Here is a 20,278-nt window from a genome sequence, read left to right as displayed (position 1 = left end):
ACCCAAACTAACATAAATTAGATTTTTGTTTATTCCTTTTTAAATAATAAAAAATTTGAAAAACGATTTAAAAACGAAATTTCTCTGGAAGAAGCAGAAAGTAGAGACGAAAATGAAAAAAAAAAAATATCACGGAGTTCTCATAGGACTAGCACTTAACTGAAGACATGAAACCCACAAGCAAGAATTCTTTTATGAAAAAAAAAGTCAGGCTGCAGAAAATTAAAAAATAGTTTATAAAACCCTCAATAGTCTTTCTCCAGCCATGAAATCAATAGCTTTTAGTAGACAACTTGAATTATATGAAAAGTTCCAGCAAGCTCAGTTCTCCCTGAAACGCTAATTTTGAGGACATTTTTCCCAAGCCAACTTCTTCGAAAACCCGTTTCTTAGGTTTTGGATACTATGGGCCATCGTTTGCTATTAATTAGGTTGCAGATGCCGCTAAAATCGAAAGTCAAGGTCAGGATATTCAGTGCTCTAAGCATTGGCGCCGCTGTTTTGAATGGAGAAATTGCTCTTATTGTATTATGGAGGTAATTATAAGCTGTTCACAACTAGAACTGGAAATTGGGTAATTATGATAACTGAAAGATGTCTCAACAAATCTCCACACTATTAGTAGAGATATAATCAAACTGTTCGTGAAAAAAAAGTGGAATTTTGCATTTTTTTCGCCAGAAGCAAGATCACAAATGCGTATTTATATGTTTTTTTCCCCCAGGCGTGACCGTATCGGAACAGTTATCCCAGAAAATCGGGAGGAGGGGGGGATCATTTGATCGAAAATCAAAATTCTAGTTCCCCATTTAAGTGACTAAAAATGTTGAAGATCTAGCCCCCCTCCCACGCTCACTTTTTCCCAAAATCTGCCGATACAAATTTTGAGACAGCCATTTTGTTCAGCATAGTCAAAAGACCTGATAGCTAAGTCTTTGAAGATGACTTGAACGCTACGAACTATGCTCACTGTTTACATATACTTAATTTTAAAAACTTTTTCAACAAGAAAAGTTTTTAAAGAAAAGTTAAAGAGATCCATTAAGCCAAGACTGAGCAGAACTAGAGTCAAATAATCTTCCAAGCGTAAAAATACCACCAATCACTATCAATAAATAAATGAAAATCAAAAACGAAGATAAATAACGATAAATAGCCGAGTCAAATTCAGAACGAGCAACAATTAACATGAGCAGGGCTGATAACCCCTGTGCCTTCTCAAGACTATAACACAATTTGCACTTTATGAAAAAACAAAACAAAAAAAAACATATGAACGCGGATTGTCAGTTTAGTTGACGTATACTGACATTTCATCCTTAAGATTTTGATAATTTTTCACTCACAAAAGTAAGAAAGGTGAAAACATCTCAAACGTATTTTGTTTTCAGTAGCTGTTTTCGAAGTTTATGCAACAACAAATAGCCATCTAAAAAATTCTATCAGATAAATTTTGGGAAAGTATGAGGTGTGTGTGTGTGGGGGGGAATCCACCTTCCGATCAATATGAATCTTAAAAGGGGCACTAGAACTTCTGATTACAAACCCAATGAGCCCCTCCGAAGTTTATACGATCACCCTTTCTATATATCCCTTATATGCTGCCAGGGCATAACCTACAACTATTGCCCTGAGAGCATGAGGCGTTGTCATCGTCAAAAACGCAATTTCCGGACCTTCCAATTAGGTTGAAAAAAATGGCTATCTCAAAAATTTTTGTTGGATATACATGGGGAAATAGTGGGTGTGAGAGTGGGGTTTGTCATCCTCCGCTCACTGTTGGCTATTAAAAAGGGCGCTGGTCCCTTCAATTTCCAATCGAAAGAGCTGTTTTCGAAGTTTCTACGACAACATATAGCAATCTAAAAATTTCTATCAGATACATTACGGGAAAATAAGGTGTGGGGGTGGGTATCCACCCCCACACCTCGTATTTTCACCCTTTTCTATATATACCATATATGTCCCCAGTGCATAGCTCATAACCCTTATCCTGAGCCCCCTCCGAAGTTTATACAGTCACCCTTTTTATATAAACCTTAAATACCCCGGAGCATAATTTATAACATTTGCCCAAAGGGCTGGGGGGGATAGTTATCCCCAAAGACATAATTCCTGGATCTTTCAATTACGTTGAACAAAATGACAAACATTTTGATTGGATGTGTTTAGGGAAATGATGGGCATGGGAGGGGGCTTAATTGCCCCCAATCATTTTTGATTAGTGAGTAAAAAGCGATATGGGCACAATGTATTATCATTTTTTTGTTCTGTTAAGACCAGGGCACTTCGTATCCAAGGAGTTGTCGCAGAAAATTCGAAAAGGGCTCATTAGACTCGAGATTGAAAGGGCTAGTGCCATTTTTAATAGTCAAAATTGGGGGGCAACTAACCCCCCTCCGACACCCACCAGTTTCCCAAGCACATCCAATTAAAATTTTGAGATAGCTATTCTGTTCAACAAAGTTGAAAGATCCGGAAACTATGTCTTGGAGGATAACACCTCCCCCCAGCCCTTAAGGCAAATGTTATAAATTATGCCCTGGGGGCATTTAAGGTTTATACAAAAGGGGTGTATTAATTAAAATTAAGGGGGCTTATTTTTTAGGACTTAATTAAGTCCCCCTATAAATATATAGTTAAATAAGCCCCCTTATTTTTTAGGGGGCTTATTACCTTTTAAAATTAATTTAAAAGAGGGGCTTAGTTAAAATTAAGTGATTTGTGGTAGTCTTACGCTTGGAAGATTATTTGACTTTATTTTTGTTCATTCTTGCCTTAATAGAGCTCTTTACTTTTCTTTGAAAAACGTGGCTTGTGGTACAAGTTTTTTAAATTAATATCCCTCATACAACAAAATACTTTAAGAGATTTGTTTTTATTTCAAGATATTTTTCTCTTTTTTTCTCAGGGAACATTTATTAACTAAAGATTTTTGTCCAAACTAGGATTCGAAAGGGATACCCCTCAATGGAGCTGTACCTTGAACATATGAACCATGAAGGTCTTTCTGACATTTTGATTCAGATAGTACATTTTACATGATAACCTATTGTACACAAGGAGAGTCTCTGTTCCGGCATACTAGAACATAAAATTGCTCGCATGTTTCCTAACCATTATCTTCAAGCCGTGGAACAATCCAGGAAAGCTATTGATTTTTGGTCTGTTGAACAGATCCGCATGGTACATTACATTATTGCTCTAACAAGACCTAGACAGCTTAAGTTACGTAGCAGAAGCAACACTTAAAAGCTTTGAATATTTAATTACGTAGATGATTAAGTATCGAAGTTTTATCCTGAAACAATAAATAGGGACCATTAGCTATAGGACCATTGGTTCGATATGATCACCCCTGGGAAAAAAACAACAAAACAACGAATAAACAAATAAACACACATCCGTGATCCTTCTTCTGACAAAAAAAATTGCAAAATTCCACCTTTTCAAACAGTTCGTGGCAACGAACTATAGTAAGGAGCGACACGGCTCAATAGTAACCAAAACTCTAAAAAATAGAATTTTGGTACCAATAGCTACATCAAAAGAATCGCATTTTAATGCTGATTTTAAATATATAAGTTTCATCAAGTTTAGTCTTACCCATCAAAAGTTACAAGCCTGAGAAAACGCGTTATTTTAGAAAATAGGGGGAACACCCCCTAAAAGTCTTAACGAAAATCACACCATCAGATTCAACGTATCAGAGAACCCTGCTGTAGAAGTTTCAAGCTCCTATCTACAAAAATGTGGAATTTTATATTTTTTGCCAGAAGGCAGATCACGGATGCGTGTTTGTTTGTTTGTTTTTTTTTCCCAGGGGTGATCGTATCGACCCAGTTGTCCTACAATGTTGCAAGAGGGCTCATTCTAACGGAAATGAAAAGTTCTAGTGCCCTTTTTAAGTGACCAAAAAAATTGGAGGGCACCTAGACCCCCTCCCACGCTAATTATTTTCCCAAAGTCAACGGATCAAAATTCTGAGATAGCCATTTTATTCAGCGTAGTCGAAAAACCTTATAACTATGTCTTTGGGGACAACTTACTCCCCCAAAGTCCCCGTGGGAGGGGTTACAAGTTCAAAACTTTGACCAGTGCTTACATATAGTAATGGTTATTGGAAAGTGTACAGGCGTTTTCAGGAGGATTTTTTGGTTGTAGGCAGGGGTTGAGAAGAGGGGGATATGCTGGGGGAACTTTCCATCGAGGAATTTGTCATGGGGGAAGAAAATTTCCATGAAGGGAGCGCAGGATTTACTAGCATTACTTAAAAAAACAATGAAAAAATAAATATGAAAACGTTTTTTTCAGCTGGAAGTAAGCAGCAGCATTAAAACTTAAAACGAACAGAAATTATTACCCATATGAGGGGCTCACCTCCTCCTAATACCTCGCTCTTTACGCTAAAGTATTTTTAGTAATTTCAACTATTTATTCTGCGGCTTTTGTGATTCAGGGGTCATTCTTAATGAATTGGGACAAAATTTAAGCTTTAGTGTAAAGAGCAAGGTACTGACGAGGGGGCGAATCCCCTCATATATGTAATAAAAACATGAGAATTCTTTACGTAAGCTAATTTATAAGTTACGTATATCTTTTACTTATAAAAAGACTCGTAAAAAATTAAAAGTTCTAGTTGCCTTTTTAATTAACCGAAAATCGGAGGGCAACTAGGCTTCCTCCCCCGCTTTTTTTCTCAAAATCATTCGATCAAAATTATGAGAAAGCCATTTATCCAAAAAAATAAATATACAAATTTCTTTTTAATTATTCCTCTGCGGAGAGCCAAAATCAAAACATGCATTGATTCAAAAACGTTCAGAAATTAAATAAAAAAAAGTTTTTTAAATGAAAGTAAGGAGCGACATTAAAACTTAAAACGAACAGAAATTACTCCGTATATGAAAGGGGTTTTTCCTTTTCAACGCCCCGCTCTTTACACTAAAGTTTTTTACTGTTTTAAAATGTATAGTTAAGAGAAAGAGTCAAACTTTAGCGTAAAGAGTGGGGCGTTGAAAAGGACTTGTTTTTTTTATTTATTGCAGATAGAAGCAGATTGAAACCTCTACAGTAGGGTTTTCTGATATGCTGAATTTGGTGGTGTGATTTTATGACTTTTAGGGGGTGTCTCCATCTTTTTTAAAAATAAGAAAAACTTTCGCAGACTCGTAGCTTTTGATGGGTAGGACTAAACTTGATGAAACATATATATTTAAAATCAGCAATAAAACCTGATTCTTTTTATATATCTATTGGTATCAAAATTCCGTTTTTTAGAGTTTCGGTTACTATTGAGCCGGGTCACTCCTTACTACAGTTCGTTACCACGAACTGTTTGGTAAAGAAACATTGGTATCTATTAAAATATTAATTGAAAATATAAGTTTTTCAGCTGAAAGTAGGGAGCGACATTAAACCTCAAAACGAACAGAAATTACTCCGTGTATTAAAGGAGCTTTCCCTCCTCAACGCTCCACTCTTTACGCTAAAGTTTGACTCTTTCTCTCAACTTTCTTTTTAAAACAGTTAAAAAACTTTAACTTATAGAGCAGGGCGTTGAGGAGGCAAAAGCCCATTTAATATATGGAGTAATTTCTGTTCGTTTTAAGTTTTAATGTCGCTCCTTACTTTCAGTTAAAAAGTTTGTTTTTTCATTTAATTTCTGAAAACTTTTGAATTAATACAGTTTTGATTTTGGCAGTCCGCACATGAATAATTAAAACGCAATTTGCATATTCATTTTTTTTTGGCTAAATTGCTTTCTCTTAGTTTTGACCGAGAAATTTTGAGAAAAAAAAGGAGTGGGGGAGAAGGCCTACTCCAACCTTTTGTTATTTAAAAAGGCAACTAGAACTTCTAATTTTTTACGAACGTTTTCATGAATAGAAAATATACGTAACTTACGAATTAACTTTCGTAACGAACATCTATATTTGTATATTTTATTACATATATGAGGGGGTCTGTCCCCATGTTAATACCTCCTCTTTACACTAAAGCTTAAATATTTCCCCCAATACTTTAAGAATGACCCCTGAGTCAAAAAGGCCGTAGAATAAATAGTTGAAATTACCAAAAATGCTTTAGCGTAAAGAGCAAGGTATTCCTCCATGGAAATATCCTCCTACGTGACCCCCTTCGCTCAACCCCCTCCTTCCAACCAAAAAAACCTGAAAACGACTGTACAATTTCCAATAACCATTACTATGCTTAAACACTGGTCAATTTGTAACTTGCAGCCCCTCCCCCTTGGACTGTGGGGGAGTAAGTCGTCCCCAAAGACATTGTTATTAGGTTTTTGGACTATGCTAAACAAAATAGCTGTCTCAAAATTTTGATCCGTTGACTTTGGGAAAAAATGAGCGTGGGAGGGGCCCTAGGTGCCCTCCAATTTTTTAGGACACTTAAAAAGGACACTAGAACTTTTAGCTTCAGTTAGAATGAGCCCTCTCATGACATTGTAGCACCACTTGGTCGATACAATTATCCCTGAAAAAAAAACAAATAAACACGCACCCGCGATCGGTCTTCTGGCGAAAAAATAAAAAAACAAGTTTTTTTTAAATGAAAGTAAGGAGCAACATTAAAACTTAAACGAACAGAAATTACTCCGTATATGAAAGGGGCTTTTCCTCCTCAACGCCTCGCTCTTAACGCTAAAGTTTGACTCTTTCTCTTAACTCTGTTTTTAAAACAGTAAGAAACTTTACCCTAAAGAGCGGGGCGTTGAGGTGGAAAAGCCCCTTTCATATACGGAGTAATTTCTGTTCGTTTTAAGTTTTAATGTTGCTCCTTACTTTCATTTAAAAAAACTTAGTTTTTTTATTTAATTTCTGGACGTTTTTGAATTAATGCATGTTTTGATCTTGGCTCTCCGCACATAAATAATTAAAACGAAATTTGCATATTAATTAATTGCAATTAATCGGAAGATTTTGAAAAAAAGGAGCGAGGGAGGAGGCCTAGTTGCCCTCCAATTTTTTGCAAACGTTTTCATTGGTAAAAAATATACGTAACTTACGAATTAATTTACGTAACGAACTTCCATATTCGTATGCTTTTATTGCGTGTATGAGGGGGTTCAACCCTCGTCGATACCTCGCTCTTTACCCTAAAGCTTAAATGTTGTCCCAATTCCTTAAGAAAGAGCTCTGAATCACAAAGGCCGTAGAATAAATAGTTGAAATTACTAAAAATACTTTAGCGTAAAGAGTGAGGTATAACGAGGAGGTAAGCCCCTCATATGCATAATAGTTTTTGTTCATTTTAAGTTTTAATGCTGCTCCTTACTTTCAGTAGAAAAAAACTTTTCATATTTATTTTTTCGCTGTTTTTTCAAATAATGCTAGAAAATCCTGCACCCCCTTCACTGAAATTCTCTTCCCCCATGACAAGTTTCTCCGTGGAAACATCCTCCCACATAACCCCCCTCAAATCTCCCTCCTAAACAAAAAAAAATCCCTCTGAAAACGTCTGTACACTTCCCGGTAACCATTAGTATATGTACACACAGGTCAAAGTTTGTAACTTGCAGCCCCTCCCATGGGGACTGCGGGGGAGTGAGTCGTCCCTAAAGACATAGTTATTAGGTTTTTTCGACTATGGTGAATAAAATGGCTATCTCAGAATTTTGATCCGGTGACTTTTGGGAAAATGAGCGTGGGAGGGGGCCTAGGTGCCCTCCAATTTTTTGGTAACTTAAAAAGAGCACTAGAACTTTTAATTTCCGTTAGAATGAGCCCTCTCGCGACATTCTAGGACCACTCAGTCGATACGATCACCCCTGGGAAAAAAACACAAAAAAACAAATAAACACGCATCCGTGATCTGTCTTCTGGCAAAAAATGCGAAATTCCACATTTTTGTAGATATGAGCTTGAAACTTCTACAATAAGGTTCTCTGATACACTGAATCTGACGGTGTGATTTTCGTTAAGATTGTATGACTTTTAGGGGGGGTTCCCCTATTTTCTAAAAGGAGGCAAATTTTCTCAGGCTCGTAACTTTTGATAGTATAACATGATCTTGATGAAACTTATATATTTAAAATCAGCATTAAAATTCGATTCTTTGGATTTAACTATTGGTATCAAAATTCCATTTTTTAGAGTTTCGGTTACTATTGGGCCGGGTCGCTCCTTACTACAGTTCGTTACTACGAACTGTTTGAAAATACGAAATTCCACATTTTTGTACATAGGAGCTTAATACTTCTACAGTAGGGTTCTTTGATATGCTGAATGCGATGTTGTGATTTTCGTAAAGATTTTATGACTTTTAGGGAGTAGAATAAGGCAAGTTTTCCTAAATAAGGCAAATTTTCTCAGGGTCGTAATTTTGATGGGCAAGACTAAATTTGATTAAACGTATATATCTAAAATCACCAAAAAATCCAATTTTTTATGTTATGTATTATGAATCAAAATTCCGTTTTTTAGAGTTTGTTTACTATTGAGCCGGGTCGCTCCTTACTACAGTTTGTTACCACGTATTGTTTGATTCTCGCATACAGAAATATATGAATTGTGTAAGCGATGAAACTTTGTCAAGTTCTTGTTTACTTAATTACACATCTTAAGGAACGCTGCTATGTGTACCGTGAAATAATTTTAACCCAGATCCGTAAGAGGGTTAATAATCTGGGTAGTATGTCATATACTTATCTAAATCCAGAATACTGTCCCAGTTACCCCGTGCTATCAATTTTTGCGCATAAAAGCAAAGACCACCAGAAGATCGGAATAGTGTTCATCAAGTGTCGGTGGAAGCGCGATTTCAGTTTGTGGAAAAATCAATAAAAGGTAAGAATAAAACTTAATCTTATTTTAGCCTAAGGTTTAAAGCTGAATTCAGACGCATTGGATTTTAAGATAATTTTTTGAGGATTTTGTTGTTATTTAACTTAGAAATTCATAAAGATAACACGATTTCGTTCTAGAGCTTTCTAACTACCTAAAGTCTCTCTTACTACCTTAGATGGTATCTTCAAAAAAATCAAGTCAAAAACAGCGACAGAATCCTTGAAGCATTTTATCAAAACCCTCTGCGTCTGAACTTAGATTAACGTAAAGAAGCAATTTCTTATTTGTTATCCCTCTCTTTTATACCCTCTTCTAAGCTAAACACTATATTTCATTATGTTCTTAAATTCTTATTGAAAAAAAATAATAAAACACACTGATTCACTTCCAGTTTAACCACGTCCCAGCCTTTCTTTAGTTCCTGGATATGCCCCGAAGCTATATACGAAATTTTGCTTATTTTATTGATTTGCAGCATTTTTTGACACTATTCTCTATCAATAGTTGCTTTTCATTACGCCAAGTTGAAAAGAGACCTAACAAACCAGCAGACTTTTGCCCATAGTCTAAGACTATACCCAGCCACATGGGAGGGGTGGAGCACAGTTTAACTGGAAACGGATATGGAAATCCAACAAATGGTAATTATATGAACGTAATGAAATAAGAATTTTTAATCATAGTTTTTAGGGAGAAATTCAAAACTAGGGGCCTTTCGCTTTCTTGGAAAGTATTCAAGCCAAGAGGAAGAATGCAACAATATTCTATGGGCTTTCCTGAAGGAACACAATAATAAAAAGGGAATGATACCATTCAATCTCCCGATTAACATTATCTGCAAATATGATGGTCGCTATCGTGACAATTTCACCTCGTCTCCTCCTATTGGGGCCAGATATAGCCCTAAATAATATATATCCGTTGTTCTCCATTGCTTGTGTTCGGTAACGGGCATTTATATTCTTAACGCGGTCTAAAGCATCAAGTCAATGTGAAAATAATGAGAAGCTGGATAAAATTTTATCATTTTAAAACGATGTCAAAACCCGGATGAAAGAAAGGAGAAAGCACGAAAATCGGATTATCAGAAACTTTTTGGATATATCAAAATACTAATTTAAAAAAACATGAATTAAAGAAAAAACGAAGTTCTTCTGATGGAAGTAGAGCGAAGACGGAACTTAAACAAACAAAAAACATTCCTTCTCAATTTATGAAAGATACATAAACAATACTAGTTCAAAAACACCTGACTCGTTATATTCCCACAACTTTAAAGAATTCTGAAAAGCTAGAGCTTTACTGAAAACTGATCTTCCTTGAGGTTCCGTGAGATTTGAAGTTGTAGCCTATACTATAATTTACTACTTTTAAGTCAATGAAAGACTATTGAGAACCTTATAAATTAGTCTTTTATTTTCTACAAGGTACTTAAGGACTTTTTAGCTACTAGTTGTGTTCTGTCGCGTAAATCGTGTGTTTTTAAAAAAACCTAGTTTTTCAAAATTCTAAAATTTAGGCAAAAATTGCGAATCAGTTTATTCGAAGCAATATTTCAGATATACGTTGTATAAACTGAGAAGCAATAATATTTGTTTGTTTTAAGTTTCATCTTCGCTGTTTGGTTCCGTTAAAAATATTAGTTTTTTTTTATAAGATTTATTTTGTTTGTTTTTAAGTTTCAAAAATACGCATAGTAAACCTTACGCAAAGAATATTGTTTCCAGGCGATGAAACATAAGAGCTCATATAAGTTTTGTTAAAATAGGGTGATATGCAATAGGTTTGAAAACCCTCCTTCTTGCATATTCTTATAGATGTTTTACTTCGCATCCCTTTTAATCTTTCCTTTAAAAATCTGGAATTTTGTCAGTATCAGTTCCAGAATATTAAAAAGTGCGATTTCAAACCTATAGTTACTGGTTTTAGACCACGTAGGATTGTATGATACCCTTCGCCATTGATCATCAAATGTCGTTGCCCTTTGGAGGGGAAGAGGTGGATCCTTCCAACGATCTTTCCTGGGCATAATTTAGGCTCAATAAGCATTCCCAAAGTTTTATACGCAGTTTAACTAGTATAGATAGAATTTTCTCACGGTGTAGGTGCTGCCCAGCTACCCCCCCTAAAAAAAGATCAGCCATAGGAAAAGTATGACAATTAAAAATAATGAAGAAAAAAAAGATTTTGTAATATTCTACCAAGATTCCAAAATACAGAATATCGTGATGTACCTATTTTTACATTTTTTTTTCTTTCGATTCTCGTTGTCTTTTGGGTGTTTATCATAACAGGATAAGATAAAGATAGAAATAATTTGGAAACGTGAAATTAGTAGCAGTTGCACATAGGTTGCCATATGACGAATGTGCACAGACATAGCAGGCTGAAATTAAGAAGGATGAGTAATTACTTCACATCAGAAGTTTTTATTTATTATGCTTTTAAAAGTTTCTAGGGTTCAGGCCAGTATTACTAAATATGTCGGACCTTAACTAGGCTGAATAAGAAAAAAAAACTAATTTATAAATACTTCGTCTTTCTAAAAGCAGGATTTTTCCCAGTGAAGAAGTGAGTTTTGGATGTATTAGGCGTCGCCTCCTTAGAAGTAACCATTGCCAGTGCACAGCAAAACTTAAAGGGTGGTTACGGACAATATGGTAGGGAAAATAAAATGACCCCGTCCCTCTAATTCAGATGTTAAAGAGGTCTTTATTATCGTTCAAGTATTTTCAAGACAGATAAGGAAAACTTTAGACGCTTCTTCCCACATTGTTTCGACTATTATGGGTGGCTTTACTGCCCTAGCAGTCGCCAGGCTCCTCATTTTCTTGTCCCTCAGTCCAAAACTTGAGGCAATTAGGCAGTCTGTTAGTATTCCAATTGTCTTCCAAATTATAAGCCCGATATCTGCATTTCGAAAGTCTCCGAAAACTTGACACCGAAAGTTTCCTGCTTTTTGACAGTGGTGTAGGAGATTCCCGACAGTTGCTAATTTTTGAAACTTGGAGATCCTCTGCAGATGATTCCTGGTTTGTAGATGGGGTCTTTGGAATAACCCAACGGCTGTTTTATAAGCTCTATGCTATTAATACTTTTCTTGATATTAAAAAATTTCTTTGCCTTTTTACCATTTTCTTTGATAAATCCCAGGCCACTGACAGACATCTCTCGGAAGAAATCGGAGCCGTAAATCAATCCCTAGTCCGTAGAGCTACATAAGTACTGTTGCTACGCATTTAGCCTCTGCACTCCCTCCCCCAAGACAACGAAAGTAGATCTTAATTCTCTCGTGTAGATCTTAATTCTCTTATTTTGGCATGATGTCCAATGCTTTTTTTATAAAAAATGTTTTATGACTTTTTGAAAACTGTCTTTACTCAACCTATTGCTTGCTTATTTGGAATAAGGAGCTTTTCCCATTTTGTATTTGTATGATTTTGATTTGAAGCCTGATTTCAGGCTATTTAATCCAAATATAATAATAATAGTAATAAAGTATTCCCCTTAAATGTTCTTCAGATGGGAAAACGATTTAATGTACGCCAACTGGACGATATCCAATACTTTTTCATGACCGGGTCTTGATGACTTTTCGAAAACATTCTTAGTTTAAACTATTGCGTGTTATTTGGAACAAGGAGATCTGTCCATTCTAAATTTGCTTGATTCTACCTTGGAAATTGTTATCTAAGATTCCATGTAGACTCCGTGTTATTCAAATTTAAAAGACAAGAGCTAAGAGCTCATATGGCACTTAAGGTCGGAAGAGCCAAGAGCTCATATGGTATGAGCTCTAGTAAAATTTTAAGAATCAATAGATTGCTTTAAAAGGAAAATCAGAGGCTTAATGCCGGTCGGGATTTAAAATAAGAGCTCTGAGTCACGAGGTCCTTCTAAATATTAAAATTCATTAAGATCCGATCACCCACTCGTAAGTTAAAAATACCTCAATTTTTCTAATTTTTCCTCTCCCTTCAGCCCCTTAGATGGTCGAATCGGGAAAACTACTTTATCAAGTCAATTTCTGCAGCTCCCTGACACGCGTACCAATTTTCATCGTCCTAGCACGTCCAGAAGTACCAAACTCATCAAAGCACTGAACCCCACCCCCTAACTCCCCTAAAGAGAGCGGATCCAGTCCGGTTACGTCGATCACGCTTCTGACATTTATAAGCGTTTTCCAAGATTTCCGGTTTCCCCCTCAAACCCCCCCCCCCCCCCCCCAATGTCAACAGATCTGGTCGAGATTTGAAATAAGAGCTCTGAGACATGAGTTCCTTCTAAATATCAGATTTCATTAAGATCCGGTCACCTGTGCTTAAGTTAAAAATACCTCAATTTTTCTGATTTTTCCAAGTTAAAACCCCTCCAACTCCCCCCAATGTCACTGGATCTGGTCGGGATTTAAAATGAGTTTTTAATTACAAGATCCTTCTAAATATCAAATTTCATTAAGATTTGATTACCCGTTCGTAAGTTACAAATACCTCATTTTTTCTAATTTTTCCGAATTACTCCCCCCCCCCAACTCCACCAAAGAGAGTAGATCCGGTCCGGTTATGTCAGACACTTATCTTGTACTTGTGCTCATTCTTCCCACCAAGTTTCATCCTGATCTCTCCGCTTTAAGCATTTTCCAAGATTTCCGCCCCCCCCCCAATGACACTGGATCCGGTCGGGATTTAAAATAAGAGATCCGAGTTACGAGGTCTTTCTAAATATGAAATTTCATTAAGATCCGATCACTCCTTCGTAAGTTAAAAATACTTCATTTTTTATTTTTTTAGAATTAACCCTTCCCCCTAACTCCCCCAAAGAGAGCGGATCCGTTCAAGTTATGTCAATCATTTATCTAGAACTTGTTATTATTTTTCCCACCAAGTTTCATCCCGATCCCTCCACTCTAAGCGTTTTCCAAGATTTTAGGTCCCACCCCAACTCCTCCCAATGTCACCAGATCTGGTCGAGATTTAAAGTAAGAGCTATGAGACACGATATCCTTACAAACATCAAACTTCATTAAGATAGGATCACTCCTTCGTAAGTTAAAAATACCTCATTTTTTCTAATTTTCAAAATTAACCCTCCCCCAACTCCCCCAAATACAGCGGATCCGTTCCGTTTATGTCAATCACGTATCTAGAATTTGTGTTTATTTTTCCCACCAAGTTTCATCCCGATTCCTCCACTCTAAGCGTTTTCCTATATTTTAGGTTCCCTCCCCCACTCCCCCCAGTGTCACCAGATCCGGTCGGGATTTAAATAAGAGCTCTAAGACACGCTATCCTTCCAAAAATCAAATTTCATTAAGATCCGATCACCCGTTTTTAAGTTAAAAATACCTCCTTTTTTCTATTTTCTGATTTAACCGACCCCCCCACTCCCCATCCCCCCATATGGTCGAATCGAGGGAACGACAATTTCTAATTTAATCTGGTCTGGTTCCTGATGCGCCTGCCATATTTCATCGTCCCAGCTTACCTGGAAGTGCCTAAAGTAGCAAAACCGGGACGGACAGACAGACCGACCGACAGAAATTGCGATCGCTATATGTCACTTGGTAGATACCAAGTGCCATAAAAAAAACATGGCCTTAAAAGGTACTTCAGACAGGAAAACCATCTGATCTGTGATTATGTGGACACATTTCGATAGAAAGGGGTTAACGGGTATCATGTAGGCTACCATAGATGTTATTACTAGACCAAATCTACGGGAAGTAGTTATTCGCGCTTTTTAGTTTCAGCCTATTATCTTTGTGCACTTCCATCATAGGGCAGCCCTTCGACAGTTGGAGAGGGGAGGGGGGCAAATATCAGTTGGGACATTTTCTGCGGGAAGTGGGGACTGGGTGGCAAATTTCCAGGGAAAATGTTTCTTAGTAGGGATTCTCTAGGAAGGAGTATAAGCTTAGAACCGTGTTAAATATATCATCCCGAAGTTAGAATGACGACAAACAAACTTATTTTATCGAACAATATAAATAAATGTTAAGCTTAACCTAATCTTGTTAGACTGATATGTATTTGCCCCCTCCCATCAGATCAATTTAGAACCTAGCCGTTTTTATTTTAATATAGAATTACCAAGTCTACTAAATATTAACAAATATGAAATGCTCTAATATACTACTATCATTGAACCTACTCACTGGGAAAATGCCCCTTCTCCCATAAAATTTTAATAGTTGTGTGCTTGAATGTCATATGCTCATCTATAGTATAACTGTAGTACATTGCTATTGATGTCATATTGTTAAAATTCAGCTAGCCAAAAAATCGTAGCCAAGGCAGATCGTCATCCAGGCAGATTTTGAGAAACAGACTAGCAAAATTGGACCTTAACAGACCAAATTCGTTAGCATTAGGCCTATCTGTCATGAATACTCCTTATTTTAGTCCACATAAGCCTCTTTATGATTTCAATTCCGTGGAAAATAGTTTATTAGGAAAATCCATCCCCCTGGTCTAAGTAAGAGTGCGGTATTTTCTAGACCCTCAGGGAGACCTATTTATTGGCCATATTAAGAGGCAAAGAATTTGATATCGTATGTCCAGTCAAGGTGTAATTTCACCATACCTACAATAAATACTATCTCTCGTACTATCTCAGTAACCGAGGCAGATATAAAACTTACCAATAGTCGATCGGGCTCTTTACAGTTAAAATGTCAGAAATGTAGTATTACACATAGCAATATCACACAAAGCAAATAATTTTGGAATTATATAGCCCTTTCTTAGCTGGGTATAATTGCGTTAACATAAATCGCATTCAATTGTTCATTAATAGTGTATTTTCCAGATGCTCAGGTTATTCTGCTTGACGTTTTTCGTCGTAGCTGTCTACTCAAAAGAAGCCCGATTTGTTTTTCCTTCCCTTCCACTGAAAACCGTCACCGGGATATCAATTTTCTCAGCAACGACTACTGTTACCACAACACCATTCTGCTTTACCGTCCGACCATTGATTTCTCTCACCACTGGCACTTTACTAACTGTAACTACTAATGTTGCTGCACCTGGAAACTGTAGAAGAAGACGTTGGGCCTTCGAAGATCCAGTTGACGAACAACTAAGATCTTTACTTGAAGAATCCCCTCTTGCTGCAACCGCAATAGAGACATCCAAACTGCCAGAACTAAATAGCTCAGAAGAAGCTGATGGGTTAGTCACATTTTACCAGTTATAGGTTAGGTTTCCGAAAAATATGGGAAGGGGAAATTTTACCCAACAAAATACTTCACTTTAGTTTAAATCACACAAAATTACCTGTGAAATAAGTAAAAAGTCTATCTTATCAAGATTTATTTAAGCTTGAAAAGGGTTTGGTCTGTCTCTTTGAAGTATGTCGCATCATGTGGGATCAACAACACTCTCACTTTCTAATACTTTAGGCCAAGCCTGGTGAGGGGTTTCGCACATCTCTTTCCACAAAAGAAATGTTTATAAATATTGTTAAGAAATAAATAGCAATAACCAATTATTTTAAATGTCAGGCGTGAAAAAAATTACAAGAAACGTTATTTCATTTTATGTTATTTACGGATAAATCAAGAAAAAACTCCGAGGTTTGTTGACGTACTGATTCCACAGTACCCTGAATTGGATCGTTGGAACTGATTTGGGTAAGCGCTCTGGGAAGCGTCCCTTTAGTTTTACCTTCGCTTCAAGAATCCTCCCTTCCCTGGGCAACAAAAACTGACTTTTACGCTTATCAGTGCCTGGTTAGCAGGCACTATAACCAGTGCCTACTATAGTGCCTATAGTAGGGACTAAAGAAACTAACTTGAGAGTTTGCTCTTTACAGATTTATGGTTCAAAACATTGGAATGTTCCAACTCCTTCTTCTAATTTCCTGATCTGCAAAATTGCAGTTACCGACTAAAAGAATCAATTTAGGATTTGAAAAAAGAAGAAAATCTATTTAGCTTTGAGTAATATTTAATTAACACGGACAGATATAGCCGTTGGTCTTTGTTCCCTCCCCTAGGACATTGATTCTCTCGAGAGGGAAACGTGTCACAGCGAAATTCATAGTTTTAGATATTATTTTGTACATGTGTAGACCATAGACGATTTATAATACTTTATCAAATAGGTCTGGAGACCAAATCGTTTCTTCAATGGAAAGTGATCGGATGGTCGATGACACAGAGATGGAAGGGCGGTTATTCAACATCATTACCACCACACTGAGAACAATAACTGCCATGTCAACACGAACTTCGACTGCGGGAACAAAATCTCTGACGATCAACTGCACCCCAATTGGCAACAATAATATTAATGCTTGTTAATCTAATTATTTGTTTTAAATTATTATATTTAAATAAAAACTGACAATAGAATCCTTTGCACATTTTAGTCGGTAACTACTATATAATCTGCGTTGCAGGACACGATGGGAGCCTTTTAATCAAAATCTAGGACATAGCTGGCTCTCACACCCCAGTTTGCAGAAAATGAAGCAATTTTGTGGACTGGGTGATTTCTCCGAAAATAATTCGGGTGAAAATGCATATCCGAGAGCCTTGAGCTATATCGATAAATACAATCTTGATGTTTTTAGAATTCTTAATTACACCTATTAAATTCTAGGCACTCAAGACAAAATTCTTAATGGTAGGCTACCACACTATTCACTTTCCGTCATATTTTTTTTTATTCTTCCACACAACTTTGCTACACCATCATCTATTGAATTTTATGTTGAAAATCTTGCTAATTCAATCAACTAATATGCTACACAACCAAGTAATTCACTCAAAGACTAATAACTACGCATACATTAATAAAAATATCCTAAATAAGATATTATGCATATAACTATGCCATTATATAGTAGAGCCTATTTATATCCTCAAAGATCCAAAACTATTCTGAACAAATTTCCATGTTAGATGTTTGATAAGTTTAGCTAATATCTTAATGCACAAAAAGCGATGAATACACACAGAGACACGTGATTTTACGTAGGTCTTTGTAACAGCCAGCTTTAACGGCTTTTTACGCCTCTCTCCTGCGGTTATCAAACAGTTCGTGGTAACGAACTGTAGTAAGGAGCGACCCGGCTCAATAGTAACCAAAACTCTAAAAAATGGAATTTTGATACCAATAGCTACATCAAAAGAATCACATTTTAATGCTGATTTTAAATATATAAAATTCATCAAGTTTAGTCTTACCCATCAAAAGTTACGAGCCTGAGAAAATTCGCGTTATTTTAGAAAATAGGCGGAAACACCCCCTAAAAGCTCATAGAATCTCAACGAAAATCACACCGTCAGATTCAGCGTATCAGAGAACCCTACTGTAGAAATTTCAAGCTCCTATCTACAAAATTTTTTTTGCCAGAATCACGGATGCGTCTTTATTTATTTTTTATTTTTCCCAGGGGTGATAATATCGACCCAGTTGTCCTAGGATGTTGTGAGAGGGGTCATTCTAATGGAAATGAAAAGTTCTAGTGCCCTTTTTAAGTGACCAAAAAATTGGAGGGCACCTAGGCCCCCTCCCACGCTAATTATTTTCCCAAAGTCAACGGATCAAAATTCTGAGATAGCCATTTTATTCAGCGTAGTCGAAAAACCTTATAACTATGTCTTTGGGTACGACTTACTCCCCCACAGTCCCCGTGGGAGGGGCTACAAGTTACAAACTTTGACCAGTGCTTACATGTAGTAATGGTTATTGGGAAGTGTACAGGCGTTTTCAGGAGGATTTTTTGGTTGGGGGGAGGGGTTGAGAAGAGGGGTATATGTTGGGGGAACTTTCCATCGAGGAATTCGTCATGGGGGAAGAAAATTTCCATGAAGGGAGCGCAGGATTTACTAGCATTATTTAAAAAAAACAATGAAAGAATAAATATGAACAGTTTTTTTCAGCTAGGAAATAAGGAGCAGCATTAAAACTTAAAACGAACAGAAATTATTACCCATATGAGGGGCTTACCTCCTCCTAATACCTCGCTCTTTACGCTGAAGTATTTTTAGTAATATCAACTATTTATTCTACGGCTTTTGTGATTCAGGGGTCATTCTTAATGAATTTTGACATAATTTAAGCTTTAGTGTAAAGAGCGAGGTACTGACGAGGGGGCGAACCCCCTCACATATGTTATAAAAACATGAGAATAAAAAAGTTCTTTACGTAAGCTAATTTATAACTTACGTATATCTTTTACTAATAAAAAAGATTCGTAAAAATTAAAAGTTCCAGTTGCCTTTTTAATTAACCAAAAAATTGGAGGGCAACTAGGCTTCCTCCCCCGCTCTTTTTTTCTCAAAATCATTCGATCAAAATTATGAGAAAGTCATTTAGCCAAAAAAATAAATACGCAAATTTCGTTTTAATTATTCCTCTGCGTAGAGCCAAAATCAAAACATGCATTGATCCAAAAACGTTCAGAAATTAAATTAAAAAAACAAGTTTTTTTAACTGAAAGTAAGGAGCGACATTACAACTTAAAACGAACAGAAATTACTTCGTATATGAGAGGGGCTGCTTCCTCATCAACGCCCCGCTCTTTACGCTAATTTTTTTTTACTGTTTTAAAAGGAAGAGTTGAGAGAAAGAGTCAAACTTTAGTATAAAGAGTGGGACGTTGATGAGGAAGCAGCCCCTTTCATATACGAAGTAATTTCTGTTCGTTTTAAGTTTTAATGTCGCTCCTTACTTTCAGTTAAAAAAACTTGTTTTTTATCTAATAGCATATTGAGGATCCAATGGAATTCACAAACTCGTTTGAACTACATTCAAACCCTCTAATGAAACAGACATTTACATATATACCTAATGCATTAGTATTGCTCAAGGAGCGTAACTTGACTTTTCAGGCTGGGTAGCCACTGTTTGGAGTCTCAGTTTAACTTTCAAGGTGTGAAGACCTCTTTTGTGATGGTATTTGCGAGGAAATGCGTATCTTGATTATTCAGCAGTGAATAGTGTTTAGAATCACATCACACTGTAGACAATTAAGTGCAGAACGGGACAGCTAAAGATCTTTCACATTATTCAGATTAATCTGTGTACAAGTCAAAAAAATTAAAAATAAACAATCTTGTCAATATTGGAGATCCGAGAAATGAACATGGTTACTGATAACCGGGTTTGACTCTCACTTTCACCCAAGGGACAGTGGCAATGGTCTGCTGAACAAAAAAGTGTCTCTATGTTATTAGGTCTGCTGAAAAAAGTTTTCGGAAATGTGAAAAAAAATCCCTGGCGGGAAGGACAATGTTAAAGAAATATGCGACCGGATCCTCGTTCTACATCAGAATGTTATAGAAGAGAACTCAGAACTACTTCGTAAAGAGAATCGCCACCTGCAAACAATTGTGAAACTGCAAGAACGTATTGGAGACCTAAATAAAACACCCATTTCTATGCTTGGGGTTGCACAGCCGACTGTGACCTCATCCCGTTCATTTGCATCTGCCGTACGTGGCCAAAACGTTTATTCGGTCATTC

The 20,278-nt window shown here is 36.5% G+C and overlaps 3 protein-coding genes across 5 annotated transcripts in view; 2 read left to right on the top strand and 1 right to left on the bottom strand.

Moving 5' to 3' along the window:
- LOC136029366 (ammonium transporter Rh type A-like) overlaps nt 1–20,278 on the top strand; it is a 133,595-nt gene that overhangs the window by 30,528 nt on the left and 82,789 nt on the right. The window lies entirely within an intron of this gene.
- The window catches only part of LOC136029365 (uncharacterized), an 85,384-nt gene that overhangs the window by 7,905 nt on the left and 57,201 nt on the right, over nt 1–20,278 (bottom strand). The gene's annotated exons all lie outside the window — the stretch shown is intronic.
- Nucleotides 8,665–17,157, top strand: LOC136029367 (uncharacterized). Its single transcript, XM_065707682.1, has 3 exons — nt 8,665–8,804; nt 15,612–15,973; nt 16,908–17,157. Exons 2-3 carry the CDS (start codon nt 15,612–15,614, stop codon nt 17,104–17,106), a joined length of 561 nt encoding a protein of 186 aa, XP_065563754.1. The 5' UTR covers nt 8,665–8,804; the 3' UTR covers nt 17,107–17,157.

Source organism: Artemia franciscana, chromosome 7 (assembly GCF_032884065.1).
Source record: "Artemia franciscana chromosome 7, ASM3288406v1, whole genome shotgun sequence".
Taxonomy (NCBI): Eukaryota; Metazoa; Arthropoda; class Branchiopoda; order Anostraca; family Artemiidae; genus Artemia; species Artemia franciscana.
Note: the sequence above shows the minus strand (reverse complement) of the source record. Positions and strands in the feature narration are given on the sequence as shown.

Excerpts from the sequence above, each read along its gene's own strand:
- LOC136029367 (XM_065707682.1), top strand. The coding sequence starts at position 15,612 with ATGCTCAGGTTATTCTGCTTGACGTTTTTCGTCGTAGCTGTCTACTCA. Across the intron at positions 15,974-16,907 it reads AGCTCAGAAGAAGCTGATGG|GTCTGGAGACCAAATCGTTT; the intron begins GTTAGTCACATT and ends TTTATCAAATAG.